Source organism: Apteryx rowi, unplaced genomic scaffold (assembly GCF_003343035.1).
Source record: "Apteryx rowi isolate R43461 unplaced genomic scaffold, aptRow1 scaffold_156, whole genome shotgun sequence".
NCBI lineage: Eukaryota > Metazoa > Chordata > Aves > Apterygiformes > Apterygidae > Apteryx > Apteryx rowi.
The window spans coordinates 288,075-308,728 of NW_020447819.1; the positions used below are offsets into that span (position 1 = coordinate 288,075).

At 38.8% G+C, this 20,654-nt stretch overlaps 1 protein-coding gene across 11 annotated transcripts in view; it reads right to left on the reverse strand.

Annotated features, from left to right (window-relative positions):
• The window catches only part of TRPM1 (transient receptor potential cation channel subfamily M member 1), a 160,815-nt gene that overhangs the window by 35,142 nt on the left and 105,019 nt on the right, over positions 1-20,654 (reverse strand). For all 11 annotated transcript variants that reach the window (XM_026059363.1, XM_026059362.1, XM_026059361.1 and 8 more), the window contains 7 exons: positions 10,466-10,545; positions 9,464-9,656; positions 8,281-8,494; positions 6,884-7,008; positions 6,015-6,186; positions 3,326-3,500; positions 988-1,111 (listed from right to left, as the gene is read on the reverse strand). In XM_026059363.1, coding sequence (XP_025915148.1) covers positions 988-1,111; positions 3,326-3,500; positions 6,015-6,186; positions 6,884-7,008; positions 8,281-8,494; positions 9,464-9,656; positions 10,466-10,545 — 1,083 coding nt within the window. The remainder of the gene's footprint in view (positions 1-987; positions 1,112-3,325; positions 3,501-6,014; positions 6,187-6,883; positions 7,009-8,280; positions 8,495-9,463; positions 9,657-10,465; positions 10,546-20,654) is intronic.

Consider the following 20,654-nt stretch of genomic DNA (forward strand, 5'->3'; position numbering starts at 1 on the left):
CATGATTAAATTCAATAGCAGGTGGGTTATCTGATTCCCTACAGGCAGTCTGAGGAGAAAGGTATGGTAGTTGTCTCTTGTCACTATCTATGGAAATATGCAACTTTAGCAAAAAAAGATAAAAACACCAGCTGTACCAGATCAAGGTGTAATTAAAAAATCTCCCAAAACAAAATAAATCCATTAGACTGTTCATTTGCTTTTAAAACAGTTGCTTAAGATTTGTACTGAAAGAAGGAAATGGAATTTTACTAGGACTCAAGGGAGAGCTCATATTGACAAAAATTCACCAGCACTAGTCAAATGAAAACACTCAAAGATTCATTTTGCCTGTAAAGGCCCAGGTACAGCTCCAGTGAAAATACACTCTAAATACTGTTCATAGATGACAGATGTGGATCTTACAGATTTTCTTTTCCAGCGCACTTTGGGATATGGAAGACAGGCAGGAGCATGACTGAGTGGTACAGAACATAGAACAGGGCTGCAGCAAGCCAGGATCATGCATGGCCAGGCTTTTCAAGAACACTTAACATTTCAATTTCTTTTGAAGGACTTGAAGAGCTGATTTAATTGGAATGAAAACAATATGTTAAATGTTAAACAGTAACTACATCAGAAAACAAAAACTGTGCCAATGTAACCTTGATACCATTGTTCTTAAGAATCCTTTCTTCAATTACCTTTCCTCTACTTTCTGCACTTGATCCTGTTCTTAATGTGTTTATTTCAGTATTTTTGCCTTGCAGAAGTCCATGGAAAAAGCTCCTATCAGCTTACACAGGAGAAGAATCTGAAATTAGCTTTAGAGGCTTTCCATGAGAGAAAAACCCTTTCTAAGTCTAGGCTTATGAATGAATGATTCTGTGCATTTGCTGAGCTATATGAAAAAAGTTAAACGGTAACACTGAGAGAATGGCATTTGAAAGTACGATACAAAGTTTGGTCAGGGAAATTATCTTTACGAACCACTTCTAGGACACTTACAAGTTCCTTTTTTTTCATGCACTCCATAAGAATGATGAACAGCTGATGAGCTTGGTTCCTGCTGTAATTGAAGGTTTTCTGAATGGTAACCAGAAGCTGGTCCCTGAGGGATTCGCTTATTATCCTAAATGAAAAAGAAGACATAAAAGAAGACATAGCCAGGAGTAATATATTTTGGGAAGGCCTGCTGTTTGAGAAAAATAATTTTTCATGCACCAGTTCAGCGTCTTCATTTTGAAAATAAATGAAAAAAAACCAGAATCATTGCGTTCAGTAGGGGTAAGGCTAAGGAGTTCATTAAGAGTTAACAGTAATCAGGAGATTTGTATCCAGATTGGCTCTTATGTGTGGCAGCACCTCAACATTGATTTAAAGACTAGCAGGGAACCTTTAACCCTTTAACCAGCCTTTCATACTAGAATATAAAGCAGGTATCTCTTATTCCTGCTACATATAATATTACTTTTGTTACGATGTTCAGCCCTCAAGATTTCAGCAGCACACCTCATAAGACTCCTACCTTCGCCTATAAATTCAAAGGGTCTTTGCAAGGCCCTTTGCATGCAGCCAGAGAAACATAAAATATTTCATACTATTGGCATGTCACCTTTGGTTATCTTGTTATAGCTGCTGGATGATATTTGTACTGAAGAGACGATTTAGTTGCTAGTTTATCTGGAACCTCATGAATAGGCCTCAAAATGTCCCACTGAGAAACACACAAACCAAAAAATTATTAAAAAAATGAGATGGAAAATATTTCAGAAAAGTTCAGAAATGTTTCATCTGTCACAGCAACCTGAAACAAAGCTCTTCAATCTTCATCAGTTTCCCCATAAAATACATGTATTTTCAGATGACTGCAAATATTACCAGCAGGCATTCAAAGCAGTGAGACATCCGAGCCTGCCAAGTGCAGTAACATTCAAAGTTCATTGTCAGAAAATAATTCTTTCTAAGTTGAGAGCAGGGATGCCAAAAATTCCTCATTACTGAGCTGCCTTACCAGGTGAACACATTTATCTCATCATCACTACCGGATAGGAAAACTGGACACAGCATCACGTGCACTGGGAGAGATAGCCATGCAGCAAGCAGATCTCAGATAGACTGATCTTGACAAGCTCTTTCCATTACATGTGAGCAGATAGGAAGGATGGATGGATGAGGAAAAAAAAAAAAAAAGAAGGAAAGTTTGATCTCTGCTAAGAAGGTTCCTTGGTCAACTGAGAGAAAAAGAAAGTTGCTGAATCATAAACACTGTTGGTAGGATTAATTCTGTACTACGTGAAAACACCCCAAAAATTCAGCATCAGAGTTGTTATTCCAATTCAGCAAATAAAATCCATACTCCTTGACAACACTAGTTGTCTGCTTAATGCTTAGTCCAATCTAAGTTCCCACTTCAGTCAAGGACATAGGCTATTTCTTCAGTGCAAGAAGGATGTGTCATACCCTAATGAAGACAATACACTAGCTTTTTGCCTGAATCCAGCTACTAAAGATAAAATTTGGGTATTAACAGTGCGAATGCGGAATGCATGTCTGACTGGGAGAAGCAACATTTGAAATAAAAAAAGCAATACTCTGCTTCCAGGACAGATCTCTTCCTTTGCAGAGGAGATAAGCTTTACGCTGCAAGTGTAGGCTTCATATCTTCTTAAAACTAACTGTAGCCCCATCAACCAAGGAGCAGACAACAAACCACAAATATTACAGAAGACATTGCCTGTAATATTTGGGTTAGGAGTGATTGTCACAGGAGCAGAACGTTTCAGACAACATCCTCCACTCTGTTCATGATGTTAGGAAGCACTACCCTGAAGAACTACCACAGATGCAAGAAACAGCAAAGGAGTGGAAGGAAGCCCAACATTTGTTCAGCTGGTCTGGCATGCCTAGAGAAGGAAGTTTATTCATACAACACACTAGACTGAGGCAATAGAAATTTTGCAAATACATGCACCAATTAACCTCAGTCCTGACCTGACAATATAGTTCTTGGGAACCACTTACTCCTTACTTATGAAGCACCCAACCCAGTACCAAGTATAATGCAGCAAACTTTGACAGAACTTGTATGACAGTGTGCTGCACTGAGACAAAGCTTATTTCAGTAGACCATCAAAGACATCCCAAGTGGTAACAATTTCCACCCATTAACACTACGGCTAAGATCAAACAGGCAACAAAAGTTGACTGACATCTCTGTTAGTAGCATTTTGTCCCTTAGTTTGTTTTTATAAAGCTTTGATGAGAGCATGAAGGCCTGAAGTTGCACATTGTCCCACCATGCCCTGGGCAGGACACAGCTTTGGTGATGATCTCAAAATCTTACCCCCCTTCTTCTGAATACTTGTGTGCAAATGACAGAATATCAGATGCTCGTCCACTACCATCACATATCACAACAGGAAGAGGAGGTTCTTCTCGCAGACACTCCAAGACAATGGAGATCACATTGGGACCCCCTTCCACTATGAGCCCAACTACAGGGACACCTTGTTCCAGCCCTGTAAAAAAAAACAAAAGAATGGAAACAAAAAGAAGTGTCATTGAACCTTAGTTTAAGAGGTTGAGATGTTATGTATGGATGTAATTTCTGTGCTATAACACCACTTCGAACCAGAGCAGGCTGGAAACTTTAGGAAAAAGTGATGGCGATTTCAGGGCCAGCTCAGGAAAGGTGTCTGTATGATGTTTCATCATACAGCCCTTAAAGGAAAAGAAAGCAAGATGTCTCTTTGCCCTGATTTTCACGCCTGCTCCATACTGTTTATTCACTCAATGGTGAACTGTTTGCAGTTTCTTTCAGGACACCGTGTACAGATAAACCAGCGAATATAATTCTACTATAACTTCATTAGCTTCACTGTTACTCAAATAGCTCCCAGCTATTGTCTCTTTGATACTTCAATTCTTCATTGGTCACCTATGAGAAATCTTCAGTAAGATGACATACACCTATGCTTTCTCTTGAGATAAAATTATGAATTTGTTCTCTTTATCATGATGCTGAAATGGCTGGCCGATGGAAGAGACGACAGCTGAGCATCCCTTTGCTGTCCCTGCCTCACTGTGATCTCCAGGCATAGGATGACAAAGGGAAGCCCACAGGTCACATGGTCCCAGTAGCCTTGGTCACAAGATCACTTGGGGAAATGAAGGATAAAACATTACCCAAAGGCTGACTAATCCCACTAATATAAGCATTTGAATCAAATTCTTAAATGACCAGTGTTTCATAAAGAAGATGCACTTTTTTTGTATGGTTGATAACATGTGAAAGAATTCATAGATTCAACCTTCATTTCTCTCTGAAGAACAGGAACACAATGGACAGTAACAGCAGAAGCTACCTGACATCCTCCTGCCGATACACCCCAGCCCTGGTAAGGAGGAGCCACAGAGGATGGGCTGGCCTCTGGGTCCATTAAGCCCTTACTGCTTCCTGCTGAGACTTCCAGAAGAGATGACTGTACTTGAAGTGAAGAACTTAAAAAGAAACGAAACAACTCCCCATATGCCTTTGTTACTAGTAAGTGTTCTGCAACCCTTTGCAGAACCCTTAATTCCTGTGTATTCCCAGCTTCAGCCTTCACACGGCAAAACCACCAAACATTGCTTGAATCAGAATCAATATCCCCAGCCCCAAGTGGTATTAAAAGAAATGATACAAAACATTTTGCCTCTGGGCCCTGACTTCCTTATCTTCCAAGACAGTGTTCTCTTTTACAATGTTACAAATATCCAAGCTCATCTGCAGAAGACAAAGACGAAAAAAGCACAGCCACATTAGGTCTTTTAAAATGTCTGTCAGTGGGCAACAGTGCATGACACTGTCCCAGCACTCAGAGGCACGAGGCATCATTTTTGTCAGTTCAATTTCTTAAGCTTCCTGGTAGGCAAAATGCAATACTCGAAGGCTTTCCAGAACATTTAGATATCTTTAGGCTTTACTTGGCATTCTACTTCATTTTTCTGCTCTACCCTTAAGAGCATTTAAACTCTATTAGAAACTTCTGTACAACCCAGTGCTATTGGCATTCTGAATGTTTGTTTTTTCTTATTTTTACAGCCATACACAGCTTCTAATGGTATCTGTGATATGTCAGAAAGGCAGCTGGTAGAACTGATGTCTGTTTTCCTATAGCTCTTCACTCAAGTGTGGATTCCAAGCCTGGCGTATCTTTTGGACCATTTTTAAGTGGTAAGATTTTCTTAAGTTGTTGGATAGCCACAGCTACTAGAATTTCTCATTTATTTAAACTTTAAAAAATTCAGTTTTTCAAAAAAGCTTTAGTAAAAAAAAGTCTTTCACACACACAAAAAAAGGACTTTCTAAAGAATGACAAAAACAGTCCTAGAAAGTTGGTTTAGAAAGGTCATAATGACTGGCAGAAATTCTAAAACTGCATGAAACTCTAAATATGAAAGCCTTGATGTGAAAACATCCTGATAATTGCTCCATTAAAATCAAAATCCCATTTGAATTTATCTGGAAGATTGCAGAATTTTGAGTATGATATTTAAAATGAAACAAATGTATATAAAAGAGAAAAGACTATGTTAGTATAAACATTTGGAAACAGAAACCTGACAGAAATAGAAACAGTGCTACACAGGATTCTAGTAAAGAGGAACTGTACAAAATATCACCCCATTCTGTATATTTACTGATGCTTATGAATTCTAGCTAAAGTGGGCAAATTCTTTGCACATCCCTTTCCTTAATCTCTTACTGCTTTGAACCTTCTTCTCACTATTATTCCTCACTGCTATTTCACAACTTCTTTTCCTCCCTTCATGTGATCCTGACTTTTCTGGATTTTCCATGCTGTCAGATGTGGGGTTTGCATCACTAATCAGACAGCATATATTCTAATTTAGTCACATGGTCCTGATCAAATTCCTGCTAGAAATACCTGGAAGAAGCCTCTGATTTCAATGCCTCAAAGCTATTTCAAGCCCCTCTTCCCTCCCTTTCTTCAACATATTATGTTCACAATTTGCCCCACTGTACTTACGTGTATTAATTTTCTGGAGGGAAATGTGTTTTTCCAACTGACGTCGTAATTTTACTTCAGCTCCGTATTTACCTAGTGTACCATTGTCTGCCAGAATGAAGTGTGTATGGGAACTGTTGAGCACAGAGAGCTTACTTAGAGGGTTTGACATTGTTTGGTAAACCCGTGTTACCTGTCAAAAGGATAAATGCATCCAGATTAGACCTAAGAGCAATTCACATGAAAACCCTCCACAGCTCTCAATAGAAGAACATGCATTACGAATAGAAATCAACCAGGCCTTTACAACCAAAAATACAGGAGAATCAGAAATGGAGCTTGCCCTGAGGTTCAGAACTTGAGCTCTTCACAGCAGTGTGTTTTCATTAAAGGATGACAGCCATGTCCATGCACTCTCCTGCATGTTCCCCTACACTCATTAACGCATGCCTTGATGACAGTGTGTTACATATTCCTCTTACTGTATTAGAAAATATATTCTCATTTGCAGCTTCTAGTAATTAATATGCCACTGATGATTACCCATCTACAATAAATGCAGGTCTTGTACACATAAAGGCACCTACAACATTTATAAAACTCTCAGCACACCACAGTGAAGTTAGGACCTAAAACTTTCTTTTACCACAGAAAGGTCCCTACTATTCAAACTAATGGAAATCTCAATAGTTCTATATTTACTTTGTGGTGATATAGGACATCCTGTTAAATATATTTGAACAATAGTTTTTCCTCAATAAATTGTCCAATTTCAGCTCTTAGACATGCTTTGGACACAGTGAAAATACTAATACTACAAGTAGATGAACTGTATATTTTGTTACACAGCTGACATTCCTAATTACACAGGAGTTTCCTTAAAGACTTACATCTTTTCCTATCAGATCTTCCTTGTTCTCTACAATGCCCCATGGTGCAATTCCTATGGCACAAATTCGTCCTCTGGATTTAGAAGAATGGTCTTTCAAGGCATCTCCCACATGACGAATGACACCTATAGGTACAATTCGTTTAAATTAATTCTTGGCACTTTTGAAATTTGATTGAACAGCTAATTTTCTTCCTGCCTTTCACTGAGCTCTCCGTTTTTCTGGGTTGCTATCACTACCTAAACTGGTATCTGTACTTTACAATGTAACATGCAATGCATATGAATGTATGCTTACACTTTGTAATAATTACATATAAATCCTATTGCCTTTTTATATTCTTGTTCTGAATTCACTGAAGTCTTGGAAAGGCTTACCCAGTTACTTAACTTGCCACAATGTAATCTGTACCACTTACTGGTGTTATATTACTAATTGTACACAAAGCTAAACATATGTGGAATTCTATTACTTTAAAAAACTGGGATCAGAGCAAGCAAAAAAAACCACAGATACCTAAAAAATATTTCTTCTTTACAGTTATTCTGAATAGGAATTATCGCCTTCCCTCAAAAATACTAGACAATTGAGTTGATATATTGTTGTAAAACAAAAGTCAAAGGAGTTTGCTCTTGTGCAGTCTTCTGAGAAATAACTAATATAAAGATATATTTCAGCTAAATACAGATTTTGGTCTAAAATACTATGATGAAAAATTGCATCGGGTTGTTCTTTGAAGAACACTCAAAATCAACATTAACATAAATGAAATGGATTAAAAACTGACTGGTCTCAAAATGTTACAGTATCTAGGGAAACATCAGAGCAGCTATTTTACAACACATTTTCCAAATTTTGGACACCATATTGAACACCACTTTTTTGACAGAATCCAGGGACAGTGTCAAAAACCTCTTGGTGGGGTTATGGGGAGTTGTTCTACAAATGATGTTTTAGATATGGTCAAGAAGGAAACACAGAAACAGATAAAAAATTTTCAGGTGGCCCAGAGACTGGAGGAAAATGCAAATGAAATTAAAAACAGGAAGAAGCTAAAGATAGGCAAATTTGAAGTAGGAGACTTCTCAACTGTGAGGATAATCAACCACCGGGAAAATGTATTATGACTAGTAGTAGATCCCTTGCTAGTGCAACAAAGGATGGAATAATTTTTGGGGAGAAATACAGTGTAATGCAAATGGATATTGACTCGGGAAAACGTTATGGTCTGTCCTGGGTAGGAGATTAACACAGATGATTACAGTGCTCCTTTTCTAATGGCTAGTGGTTTATGACTCATTCATGTAGCTTTACATTGTCTGCCAGTGGGAAAGAACAGCGAATGAATGAAAACAACTGAATTCCTAGGTAAACTACAAGAGCTGGTTATTGCTTACCCGTACTGACACCTCCAGTGAAAATCCAGGCTCCAGTGGTCGTGGCAGCCTTGATCAGGCCTTTTCCAAATACTTGCTTTAATTTAGGCTGCATTTCAAAGTTCTGGAGGCCTCCATGGACAGAGATTAAGAGTTTGGGAAGTTCCAGTTGCCAGTCTTTCACCATGAGATGCAGCAGAGTATCTGGCTTGGTGTCATATGACACACGGATATACTACAAAAATAATGCATAATATTATCACTCCATCTTCTCTGAAAATTGTCCATTGACTGAACACTGAATGGTCATATTAAACAAAGCTTCCATCTTGAAAGAAGAGTTTTACAGTTTTAATGTGTTTTTGCTGCTTACAATTAGAAGAAATAGACAGGCTGAAACCTTTTACTTTGCTACTGAGAATTTACCATTCACTTTATGGATCAGAAGCTATGTTTTAAAAGCATCACTTTCCTCCCCCACCTTCAAAACAGACTGTGAGCAAGTTACCTGAAGCTCTTATTACATATCCGCACTGCTAGAAACTACCTATTTAAAAGGACAGCGAGGTGTTCTGCATGGTTCCTAAAACCTCGGTTTGACTGCCAAAGAGATGTAATAATCTAGTCACTGTTAACGTTTGTTCTTTCTGCCTCTGAAGCAATGATTTTCATTCTTCTTAGTTTAATTCTGCTATCAAGACTTCTTTTCAAACTACTGACTCTATAAAACAAAACCAGGGGATATGCTTGTATTTATTTCTGCGACCACTGCTTAACCCCCCCCCAAAACAAAACAACCCCCCCCCCACTACCACCAATAAAACCCACCACCGCTCCCACAAACTTTTGACAAGTGTTTGCAGAGTCATGGTCTCAAGCGGCAGTCTTAGCAGAGATATTAGGTCACGAATAGGAAAAGGAACAAAGCCAGGTCTGGATTCCTTCAGAAGAGAGGCAGAGGAGAAAGGGTGGTTTACTGACAATAACTTTAATGAAATGTGTAACCCCAGGGCATTATAAGGTACCTCCTAAGTAGGTATTATTCCTCTCTCTCTCTCTGAGCATCCTGTCCACACCTTTCTGGGGCGGTAAATAGACCCCCTTTGATTTCAATGGATTATGCACTGAGTGAGCTGGAATCTTGACACATATCTGCTAAGCTAACATATCAGATGAATATGTTAGTGTAGCCTATACTCCTTACCATGGCCTTATTTGAATGTCCTCCTCCTTCAAATTCAAGGTTTCCATAGGCATCGGTTGGGTAAGTTTGCGTGTGTTTACTGACAGACCATTTTTCTGGCTGAGCTTCTACTTGCTTTGTTTCTTCAGCACTTTTATTAGTTATACTTGGAGGAGGTGGAATATGTTGGTTAATAAGCTGGCCACAGCAGCACCTGAAAGTTAAAATGTGAAGTGACTGTGCACACAGTATCTTCACTATCTGATGGTAATAAAAAAAGCAAATAAATCAGAAATCTATATATTCAGATTTTCAACTGACTATGCATTGCCCCACATGAATCACAGAAACACCTCTTCTAGGTCCTATCTGTTGTGTTTGCCCACACATATGTGCCTGAATAACCAGGTTGTTTCTTAATAACCGAGGATCAAAAATTTCAATTTATTTCTATAATAATTTGGATAGCACTTCTAGGCTGAAGAACAGGGAAGGAGGAGGAATGTGGAAGAGGAGCAGTGATCATTGTTTCTTACTCAGAGGTGACAACTAGCATGCAACAAACTTTTATGTTACCCAAGCAAGTTAGACCACAATTTAGCTAGCCCATACAGTAGCAGTAACATCAATATATGGACACAGAATTCCAGTCCTCCTGCCTAGTGTTGTTATTGGTAGTGCCACACATCGAAAACCATGAGGAATGGTACCATTTGCTTCACGATGTAGATTAAGGCATCCTTGCTTTCAGAATTCTGTATGAATGTATGCTCCAATTTACAAAGCTGGGAACTAACAGCTCACTGCCTCTACCACTGCTCAGCCTTATCTCTGCATGACATGTCCCATGGCTCTGTACAGACTGGGGTCCAGGCATGTGTCTCATTTTTGTTCCCCTGTCATCTCCCCGTAATGACGATGAGTAAAGCTGGGTCTCAGTTTGACCTATCTAAACCCAAATCAAGTCCAATTACTTCAGTATTAACCTTTTCTGTTGGCTAATGCAAAAATTTCAAAGGTTACCTGCTAATGTCTTTGTTGTTAGCAATTACACAGATGCATTCTCTTTTTGAAAAGGTCTTCTCTATCCAAGCCTTCTGACCCTTAAAGGGAGAGGAAAAAAAAAAAAAGAAAGAAAGAAACATACTGAAATACTTTCCGTGTGGCAGATACAGCAACACTTGCCTCCTGTTTTCAGCTACTGTTTTTAAATGCAAGCATTCATTTCAGTAAACCACATTTAAGCACCAGATACATCTACTCCTGAAGCAAGTAGGTGATGTGAATTATCTTCAAACATGTGTAAAAACCTTTAGGCACAAAAATGCTGGTCTTGAAGTTACAATGTTTATCTGAAGCTCTACCAAAAGACATAGTTGCTTATTCCTATTTCAGTAAACAGTAAATGGACTCAAAGTACAGAAAACCAGCCTAATTTATGTGACAGAAGTACATTAATAGTAATTTAATCCAAATAATACTTTACTATTATACTTTGTATGTAGAAATTGCTTCCCAAAAACCTTCCCAATGTGATTAATGATCTCCTAAAACTCAGTATTTCCTGTTGTAAATCAAGTTTCAGTCATTCCTAAGGCATCTCTCTAAGATGAGACAGTGTAAAATAGATGTTTCAGGAAGAGTCACTTCATAAATAGTAAGAGCATTGATGGAAAAAGTACAAACGCTTCAGGCATGGTGTATCTGTGGAACAAGAGGATGAAAGTGACCTTGAAGACAAAACAGAATTGCGTTGGCCTACTTCACTGTATTTGCAAACCAGAATTAGTTAGACAAAGCTCTCAGCCTTTCTAGAAACATGAGCTGTAGACAAGCTAGGGCAACACCATAGATGTGCACAATGTGGTTAGAAAGTCTGTTTCAGTAGTGCGGGCCAGCTAGATTTGGTAACACTGAAGGGACTGAGGTCAGAAACGGCTGCAGGCCAAAGTTTCCCATGGTTTCTTACTTGCAGACCCCAGGCCGCCTTCTCTGTCCCTGTGACCTTCAACAAGGCAACATATGATCCTGATTGCAATACTAAACCAACACTTAGTAATGAATTTTAAAAGGTGAACTCAAAAGCAGCCTTTAAAGTTTAAAGTAATAAAAACTGTTAAAACACACTCATGATTTGATGACATGGACAACCTTGCCTTCCTGAGGAAAGCTGATTCTTCTGAGTTTGAATTAGGGAATTACAACACCTTAAATCAATTTTCAAGTAGCAAGCGATTGCCATATGTTTTGCTTTAGTTTCCTCTGCTGAATTGAAATTAAATTTTTGCAGACACAAAAACTAAAAATGTCATGAGAACTTTGAAGGCTCCTTCGACAAGTAACTAGGGCTTTCCTAGAGAAAGAACTAAAAACCTTGCTGAGTTCCCGACTAAAGAAAGTGAAGTGCAGATTCCTGTCAGAGGAAAAATCTGTCAGCCTGTCGGGTAATGGCTCAGAGAACGGCCGAGCCCTCTCTGGACAGCATGATGAATAGGGGGTGTGGTAGTTCATCATTTCTGAGGCAAGAGCTGTCTCTGAAGTTTCTTTGTTTGTTGACTTGTTAGTTCCTGCCTGGCTTCTTAGTTTCCTCCATTATGCCTGAAATAATAGGAAACCGCTTGAAGTTCCCTCATGGCAAATCAGTTGCACGCCCAATTGCAGTTTGTCTGATGAATGCTTCAACTTCATGAAGAATGGTCTATAATCTATCTTGGTAGGTAAAAGTTTACCTCTTTCAGGCACCACTGAGCCAGAATGCCTTGCTGGTCAGTGGTCCGGGAGAGCCTGCACTCCTGGTCTCTGCTCTGATAGAGTTACTGATTTACCAAGTCAGAACCACCTCATTTCAGTTTAAAAGTTGTTCAGAAGTGCAGTTCATATCGCTACAGAGAAGGGAAGAGTGAAAAACTCATTGGACAATATTTCAGGTAGTTTACAATGGTATTTGCTTCCTGAAAGACAAGGCATATATTTCAGGCACTTAGAATAAAGAGCTTGACTATGTAGCAAATGTTGAAGTGAGAGGGTATTAAATTTAATATCTAAAGGCTGTGTGACTTGGTCCAGCTTTCTTGTCTTGACTCCATACATTCCTTATTCAATGAAGACACTGAAGCACAATGAAGACACTTCAATGAAAAACTAAAAGCCTTTATAGTCCATAATATTTCAGATGTTCTTTTTATATACTTTTGGCAAGGCTTTTACAAGATGACAAGTTTTAGCAATAATACTATTAGAAATAAAGCTCAGAAAGCATTTTAGCTTTATAGCATCAGAGTCCTCAACTATTTATTGAAGTGCAGTGCTAGAAAAGTACAGAAGTACCCAAATCAGGGTGATCCATGAGGCGTCCGTGGTAACAGGAGGTGGGTGGTTACAGCAAACATGCAGTTTTCCTGGTCAGAATCAGATTTGGCTAATTCACAGGTATTCAGGCAGTTCAAAATATTTAGGCAGCTAAAAACAGTCTGCTTCATTGGAATTACTTTTTTTTTTTAATAAATCCAAAAATCACACACACTGTCCAAATTTATTGCTGCTTTAGAACTGTGTCCAATGCTACCTGTTACATGTGCTCATATACACCACACTAGTTTATGACTTCTAAGGTCATAAAATGAGCTTAAAGGGATCCTGTTACATAGGTGATGTCATTTATCCACTTTTTTGCCTTTTTAAATATATTCATGTTTTTGGCTGAATAAAGGTTCATACTTCTATGTGATCAGTGATAACTTCTTGACTGATGCTATACAGATGCACTTAACCATTCTGTAGAGAATACTGGAAAATGCAAACTAGAAGCATCAAAACAGCTTGGATTTTTACCCCATGTCATTGAGTACTGCTTTACCTTATTCCTCATAGCCTGTCAAAAAACAGTATTTTCTTTGCTACTTGATGTGCTTCATGTAGAAACAGTTAATTAACCACTGGATTAAGTCACACACTTAACATCTGTGTTTGGACAGAAGCTTTTGCATTTTGGTATTTCAAATGAGCTCTACACTACAGCTGAACTCTCAGCTGTGCATTCATTATTAAAAACCCTGTAATAGGAGGTCTATTATCTACTGCTACACAGAAAAAAAGCATTACACATCCACACCTAAAAACCCAGTTAGAACACGAGACACTACAGCCACTGCGGTTGGACAATGCATTATGCTCCACTGGCTTATTTTTCAGTGCTAATGAGAGGATGGCTAAAGGTAGGCATCACAGATCAGGGGAAATAAAAACTCACAAAACACGTTTGGTCAGCCTTTGAAGTTTCAGTGCTTTTGTCTGTTTAATCTCCTTAACCAAAGCTTGATTATAATCCAATGCAAATACTTAAGCAGACACATGAATTGTCAGAAAATAGTCACCTATTTGATATAGATTCTGTACACTTCTGCAAAGCTACTGTCTCAACTCTGGACTGAAATTTATTTGGTTTCTTGAGGAAAATGTAAGTGCTCATACTGTCTCTTGTGAGTTTGAAAAAACTAAGTACTTTCTAATAGTCTTGGATGGATGAATTTTGAAAGGATTATGACAGATCAACTACAGTTTTCAGACCAAGAGCCAGTGGGAGTAATATGCTGACAGACAGATAGGTGCTGCCAGCAAACAGGTGCTGCCAGCAAGATTATGCCACTAAAAACATTCTGCAGGTTTTCCACTGATCTCTAAGAAACATAAAAGGGTAAGATCCCAACTTGTTGAGAGAAGTGAAGTTCAAACCTGCTTATTATTGCAAATCCAGAATGTACTAATCAGAACCTATCCTGGAAAAAGCACTTCAAATATTCAGTGATATATTTGCTCTCCTTTATGAAAACTGACAACGTGTCTCTTAAATTATGGAAAAAAAAACACCGAAAACAAAACAAAATCCACCACTAATTCTTGGTCTCCAGCCTAGAAATCACTGCATTGCCAAGAAATAGCATTAATTAATACTGGCCTTTGTTATCCCACTTCAGGGATTTGTTAGTTTTCGTTAGCATTAAAAGAAGGTATTTGTCTCCTGCAGGAAAAAAATGGAAGCCACACTGGTGTGCTAGTGTGTAAATCATGAGGTAACAAAACCAAGACCCTAAACATACAGTCACCTATCAAATATAGCCATTAATAAACCCAAGGATTGATCAGTTTTAGGAAGGATAGCACAACCTACATTATTTGCTGGGAGGCATGCAAATCTAGGGCTGATAACATGCAATAACTGAATTGAGGAGAAAACCCCCTTTCATCACCATACCCAGACAGACAATTTCAGTTTGCTGCTAAAATAACAGTAAATTTTAAATATCTCATTTATTTTATCTCATTTCATACATAACTGTTTAATGAACAAATATTGGCTTGAGTTTCAGGCTGTATTGAAACAGAGCCTGCAGCTCTGTTTCACTGCAGCTTCAGGCAAAGGCAGCAGGGTGGGCTCTGGACCGATGTGCCTTTGGTGGAAAATCCAGGGTGGGAACCAGAGCGGGACAGCAAACCCACAGGTAATTTCATGCAGGAAACTCTTGCACTCCATTTTACTATCAGAAGCTGTACATCTCAGTTATCATACACCTCTGCAGGACAGCAGCAGTATTTAGTGTCTATGAATAATCACAACAATAAAATTATCATCATAGGAAGTGAAAGAATTTGGGGGGCAGGGTAAGAGTCTTAGTGTTGATGGAGCATATCCAAAGCCCAAATCCAACTAGACCTAAAGCTGGATGTGCATCAAATATTTCCCTGACCTGAGCCTATGTAGTCAGACCTCTCAACTGCTGCGCTCCCCAAAGAGAAAAGGACACATCCATTTGCTGGATGGGCAGGCACACTCGACATGCCGCTCACAGGTCACTGGGATAGTGCTTTGGCCCTATCTTGCAGTTAGAGAGCCATCGCTTGTTGGAGAGGTCTTTTGCACTTGGGGCCCTATCCAAGAACACATGCACTGCAGTTGCTGCATCCCAGTGAAGCTTTGCCTGCACCGGGCCCAGCTGCTCAGCAGACAGGCAGGGGTGCCAACAGCAGTGCCTGATGCGCAGAGCCACGGACAGGGATCAGACACAGCAGAGAGTGGCTGGTGTATAGGGGCAATGGGGGAGGAGGCAGGGGACCAAATGAATGAGTTTTGTGCATACTACAGGGCTTGACAAAGCTGTTCAGGCTAAATCAAGAACAGAAAGGAGTTACCTGAGCAGAGAGCTCACCTCTGTTGGAATAATAACAATTATTTTCACCAATATTTTATTAAGATGTGGACTGATGGTTGCCATTTATGGAAATATCCAACTGTAGCACTGTTCACATCATCTTACCATCATGTCTTGGTGATCCTCCTTTAATTGCAATATTTTGCAAAAGGTGGTGTTATTAGTGAAGTGAAATCTCAACTATGCTGCCCAACCATTCAAGTACAACGCTCTGTAGAATTCACCTTGAATATTTATGTCAGATTTGAGCAAAGGGATGTTTGCTCAGAAGAGATATGGAAAGAAAGAAGTAATCTGGGGGTGGGAACAAAATTCATACTGTGAGCATGTGCATGGTGTATGTACAAGTCCATCCTCTGTGTTAACAAGTCCACAGGCTTTTGTGAACACTACTTGCATAGTCATACTCTGTTACTGTTACTTGAGAGAAAACATATGAGAACTCTCCCAAATAAGCAATCAGGAGAAAAAAAGAAGAGAAATCATTATATCAGCAGAATCCCTGTTTTCTGGGACTTAATTAATTCTAGAGGTATTTGTACTTTGAGCTGCCTTGAACTGCAACATCCCAATTATACTATCCATCATTCATCTTCCTTTTAAAGGAATAGTTTTTCCAAGTGCCCAACTAATCAAACTTTAAGGTGATCTAATTTTCCAAGGCTGGCAGCTCCACTCTTTTGAGGAGGGAGGTCCTTTTCAGAGGATCATAAATGGGATATCTAAAGCTGCCAGTTATCATCAGCTTAGATGCATTACTACGTGTAAACAGCTTCACAGCTTCACTCATATCTGGCCAGCAGCACTTGCATTTGTTTTCATCTGTATGCTTTGATGTACACATCCTTAGGTTGATACTTCTCCAGCTTTCCCTTTTCCCAGAAATAAGCATCTTGATCTCTTTGTAGCTGAAGAAATCTGTAGGTGGTCCCCTGAGGGGTATTTGAAAAGCCTACCAGCTATCCTTCCACTTCAGATCTATCACGGAAATCTGTGGGGGCTCTCCCATATGTCCAGTTTGCACAAGATTCTGCCAAGCTCACACCAGTCTCTGACGCCCCACCCTGATGGGGTTCAATTCCCCTTCTTGCACCTCCTGCAGGAAGCTCACTAGGCTGTTGCTGGTGGGACAAAATAAACCATTTAAGAAGTGGGACAGAATAAAATTCTTGAACTGAACACTCACCAGAAGTCAGGGAAATCAAATTTTATGGGAAAAGTCCCTTTCCTGCTCTAGGAAAATCGTGAAGTAAATACAGTCCTTCTCAAAACAACTGTCCTCCCAATAACAGTGATCTTGCTTGGAGAAAAATACTCCAAATTATGTGATGAATGATAATAGCCAATTTTGTAGCCACTTACGAACTGAAAAGGTTTTACTGAAAAGTTATTGCTGAGAAAAGACAAGGCATAAATCCATTATATTACTATTAATTTAACTTATGCCACTAGGTAGCCAGAGCCATGAACAAAGTTCCCAGTTCTGGAACACTGTGACTGCCTGTGAATCTAAGATAAGTTTCTAAAACCCTGCTTTGCAATTATATCAAAAATAGTGATTTGTACAACTGGTAATTGTTTTCCTAATTATTAGAACATGAAATAACATCTACAAGAGAAAGGATCTCTTATATAGTTTGCTAATACATATAGCAACTAAAAAAGATTTATGACAGTTGTAGGATTCTTTAAAATAAAAGACTATTTACTAAAGACAATTCTTATTCTCACTCCACTGTATTTTTCATACAGTTCAATTTAAACCAAAGCTCTTGTAGCAACTTCATGAGGGAATCTGCTGCTCTGTGGTTGAGACAAACACATAACAGGCAGGATGGCAGTGTTGGTAAGCAATGTTATTATTTCACACTGAGTCTGGAAATCACTGCTGCTGATTATGCAGAAATCAATGAATAGTGCTGCCCTGCACAGAGTGCTGTAATGAGCTTTCATGCCTTCATTACGCTCTGTGTTTCAGGCCTGCTGCTGAGGCAGGCAGCAAACACCCGCTGAAACAAGAGGAATATTTTTCTTTTCACATGGTCTAGTTTAGGGACACAATCTACAAAAGGAAGTAACAAGCTCTTTTTCCAAAGTTATGCATTCTGCCACATCTCTTAGAGATACATAGGTCTTTCCCAGAGGCTTGGAGAAGTGAGAAACAACTATAGCCTCAACACCATTGGCAGCAAATAGCACTGGCCTGCTCTGACTGTATGCTGACATAGTTGGACATACCCACCTCTGGCACAAAGACCATGGAGGCACATTAGTACAGTCCACTGGTTGCGCTCAGATACCCAGCTGAGAGGCAGGCACAGCTGCTTGGGCAGAGCTCAGCATGAATGTAACTATACAGCTAACAACTAAAACTAAGCAACTAAACAACCATTTGGAGCATATGGCAGAAGAGCTTGGCTCTGTGCTTGCTGCCTGTGGAGGACATACTTCGCACAGTTTTGCAATGCTGTGCCTTGCAGAATGGAGAAAAAAAGTCTCACTGACCAGGTTAGTCACCAAACCTACCACATTTTAAGTTAGCAAAAGCCACTCCTTCTGCAACAGCTCAGCCCCACACCCTCTCTCTACCAAATTTCAAGGAAGAGATTTTCTAACAAATGGTAACAATAATGTATAGTCTTCATTTGTTATCTATCCCTCTTCCACTACTTGCTTGCCAAATCCTCCTCCCTTTAGTCCCCCTGTTCTGAATGCTAGGGAGATGAGGAACACAGATGTATATTTTTAGTTATCCTCCTTCCTGACAATTGCTTTGGATTTTTTTTTTTCCAAAAAAATCCCCTCAGTCTGAGGCAGAGAGTCCATATGGTCAGTTTTACCCCAAATACTTAAGGACTGGCTGATTATAACCAACACAAAACAAGATACTAGGATGGGAAGCGCTGAGCAACTTTTAACTATGGGTAGTGGAATCAGCCCTGCCCACAAGGAACCGTTCTCAAGAGGCCCTAGATAGCACAGTGGAGTGAGCGGAGAGACGGCAAGCAGCTTCTCACATAACAATAGCCAAAGTAGCCTGGTAATTACTAGTTTCTGCTATAATATAATTCATTAGGAATTCTCATTTGAAGATATAAGATGACCCTGGTATTTAGATCTGACAAGGCTCGGGAATGATCTTTGTACTGCACTAATTTCCCACCCTGTCTAACATAAAAACTGTTAGATATGTTTTTAAAGAAAGTCAGGACACTCCCTATACATACATACGTGTGTGTGTGTGTGTGTGTGTGTGTGTGTGTGAGAGAGAGAGAGAGAGAGAGAGAGAGAGAGAATGAGAATTCTCTCAAAATGCTCTTAACCTATGAGCCTTTATCATGGGCTCATTCTGACCTGAAATAGAGAAATAGTATTACCAGAAAGCTCAAGTGATTTAACGCCCTCAACAGTAGACCATACTTTTTGGAATTTATTGGTATTTATGAAATTATAACCAACACAAAAAAGTACATCCCTTGTTACAAAACTAAGCCTATGAATAGTTCTAACTAAAATTACCTATATACTTAAGCCTCCTGCTTATTTGGGGTTTAGAAAATTGAGTCAGTGGCTGTTAACTATATATGCAATCAAAGACCAACCTGCACTTAGCAATGCAGGTACAAAAACCATAGATTTGGACTGGAATTGTGCCTCTGTCTGAGATAGATCTGGGTCACACATGCAGTCATTATTAAGAATAATAACTATTATAGTAGTAACTTTCAAAAATGTGCTGTTTGGAAAAAAAAGGTTAAAAATATAGCCACTTATCTGCTATAAGAGGTTAGCTAAAGTTACTAATTCAGAGATAATGTCTATAAAACTTCTGATGAACCAGTTAAAAATGTTGTTTTTTCACACGTGATCTAATAGTATCCTTTGAGACGTTACTACCATTTTTTCCTAAAATATAACGCAAATACAATGACATGTAACATTATAATTGCAAGCCATGAATGACAACAATATTTTAAGAGAATGACTATATGTTATGTGAGATATTCCTCATCTACAAAGAGTTTGTTCTAAATGCATAGTTCTAATTAGTACTAGTTGAAGTGCAGAGTGCATTGAACAGGTAGACTTTAATTTCTTAAATTAAAATTTTCAAAATGTGGTAAAAGAAAGCAAGCTACTAAAGGAATATTGCTATGCATGCTAACAAACCCCACTTTAAAATCACTACGAAGTAAAATTTCTATAATCACAATATTTACAAGATTTAGTTACTATGCATATCTCAGAACTCCCTAAAGTCTGGAGATGCTGAACAAATACTTATTTTGAAAAAAGGTTACATAAATATCTACCTCTCTCTTTTGCTTTTTGTAAATATGCAAACCTTTCCACAAATATATATGTGATATATTGGTCAGTCAATTTGTCCCTTAGGAAATTAACATCAATTTGCAGTACATGCAGTTTTCCTGAAAGGAAGATTCTTTAGGTAGAATTCTGTTAAATAGTTTGAGCTGTTGAAAATTCCTACTTGCTGTGGCTAATTTTACACTCAGTAAAGCAATTAGTTTCCAGGCATTGGCTAATACTTGAGTTTTAACAGAATATGCCACAGTGCAACCAACCACATTTTGCATCCTGCTGCTTTTTGTCATTTTCAAAAAAAGAAAGAATTGCCAACTAATTTAACTTGTAGGCTGTGGGATTTGCACAAAATTATTCCTCACAAACTTCTAGCAATCATAATGGAAGCATTGGAACTCAGGGGTTAAATTGTTTCCTGGAAATGCTAAATATATATATTTAAAATATTTATTGTTTTATACCTGAAAGTTGTCAACATTCATTCAGGTGCTTCGGGAAAGGGCAAGAGCAATGGGAGAGTTCAAGCAAGTTTTTAGAGAGCTGTTTATAGATAACAATGATTTTCAGAAAATTGAGTCAATCTTCTGTTCAGTTCCTGCCCAGGTAAAATCCCCAAAGCTGCAAATGAAAGTAATTAATAGACCCAATGGAACCAGAGTACAGTATCTCCGGTAATGGTC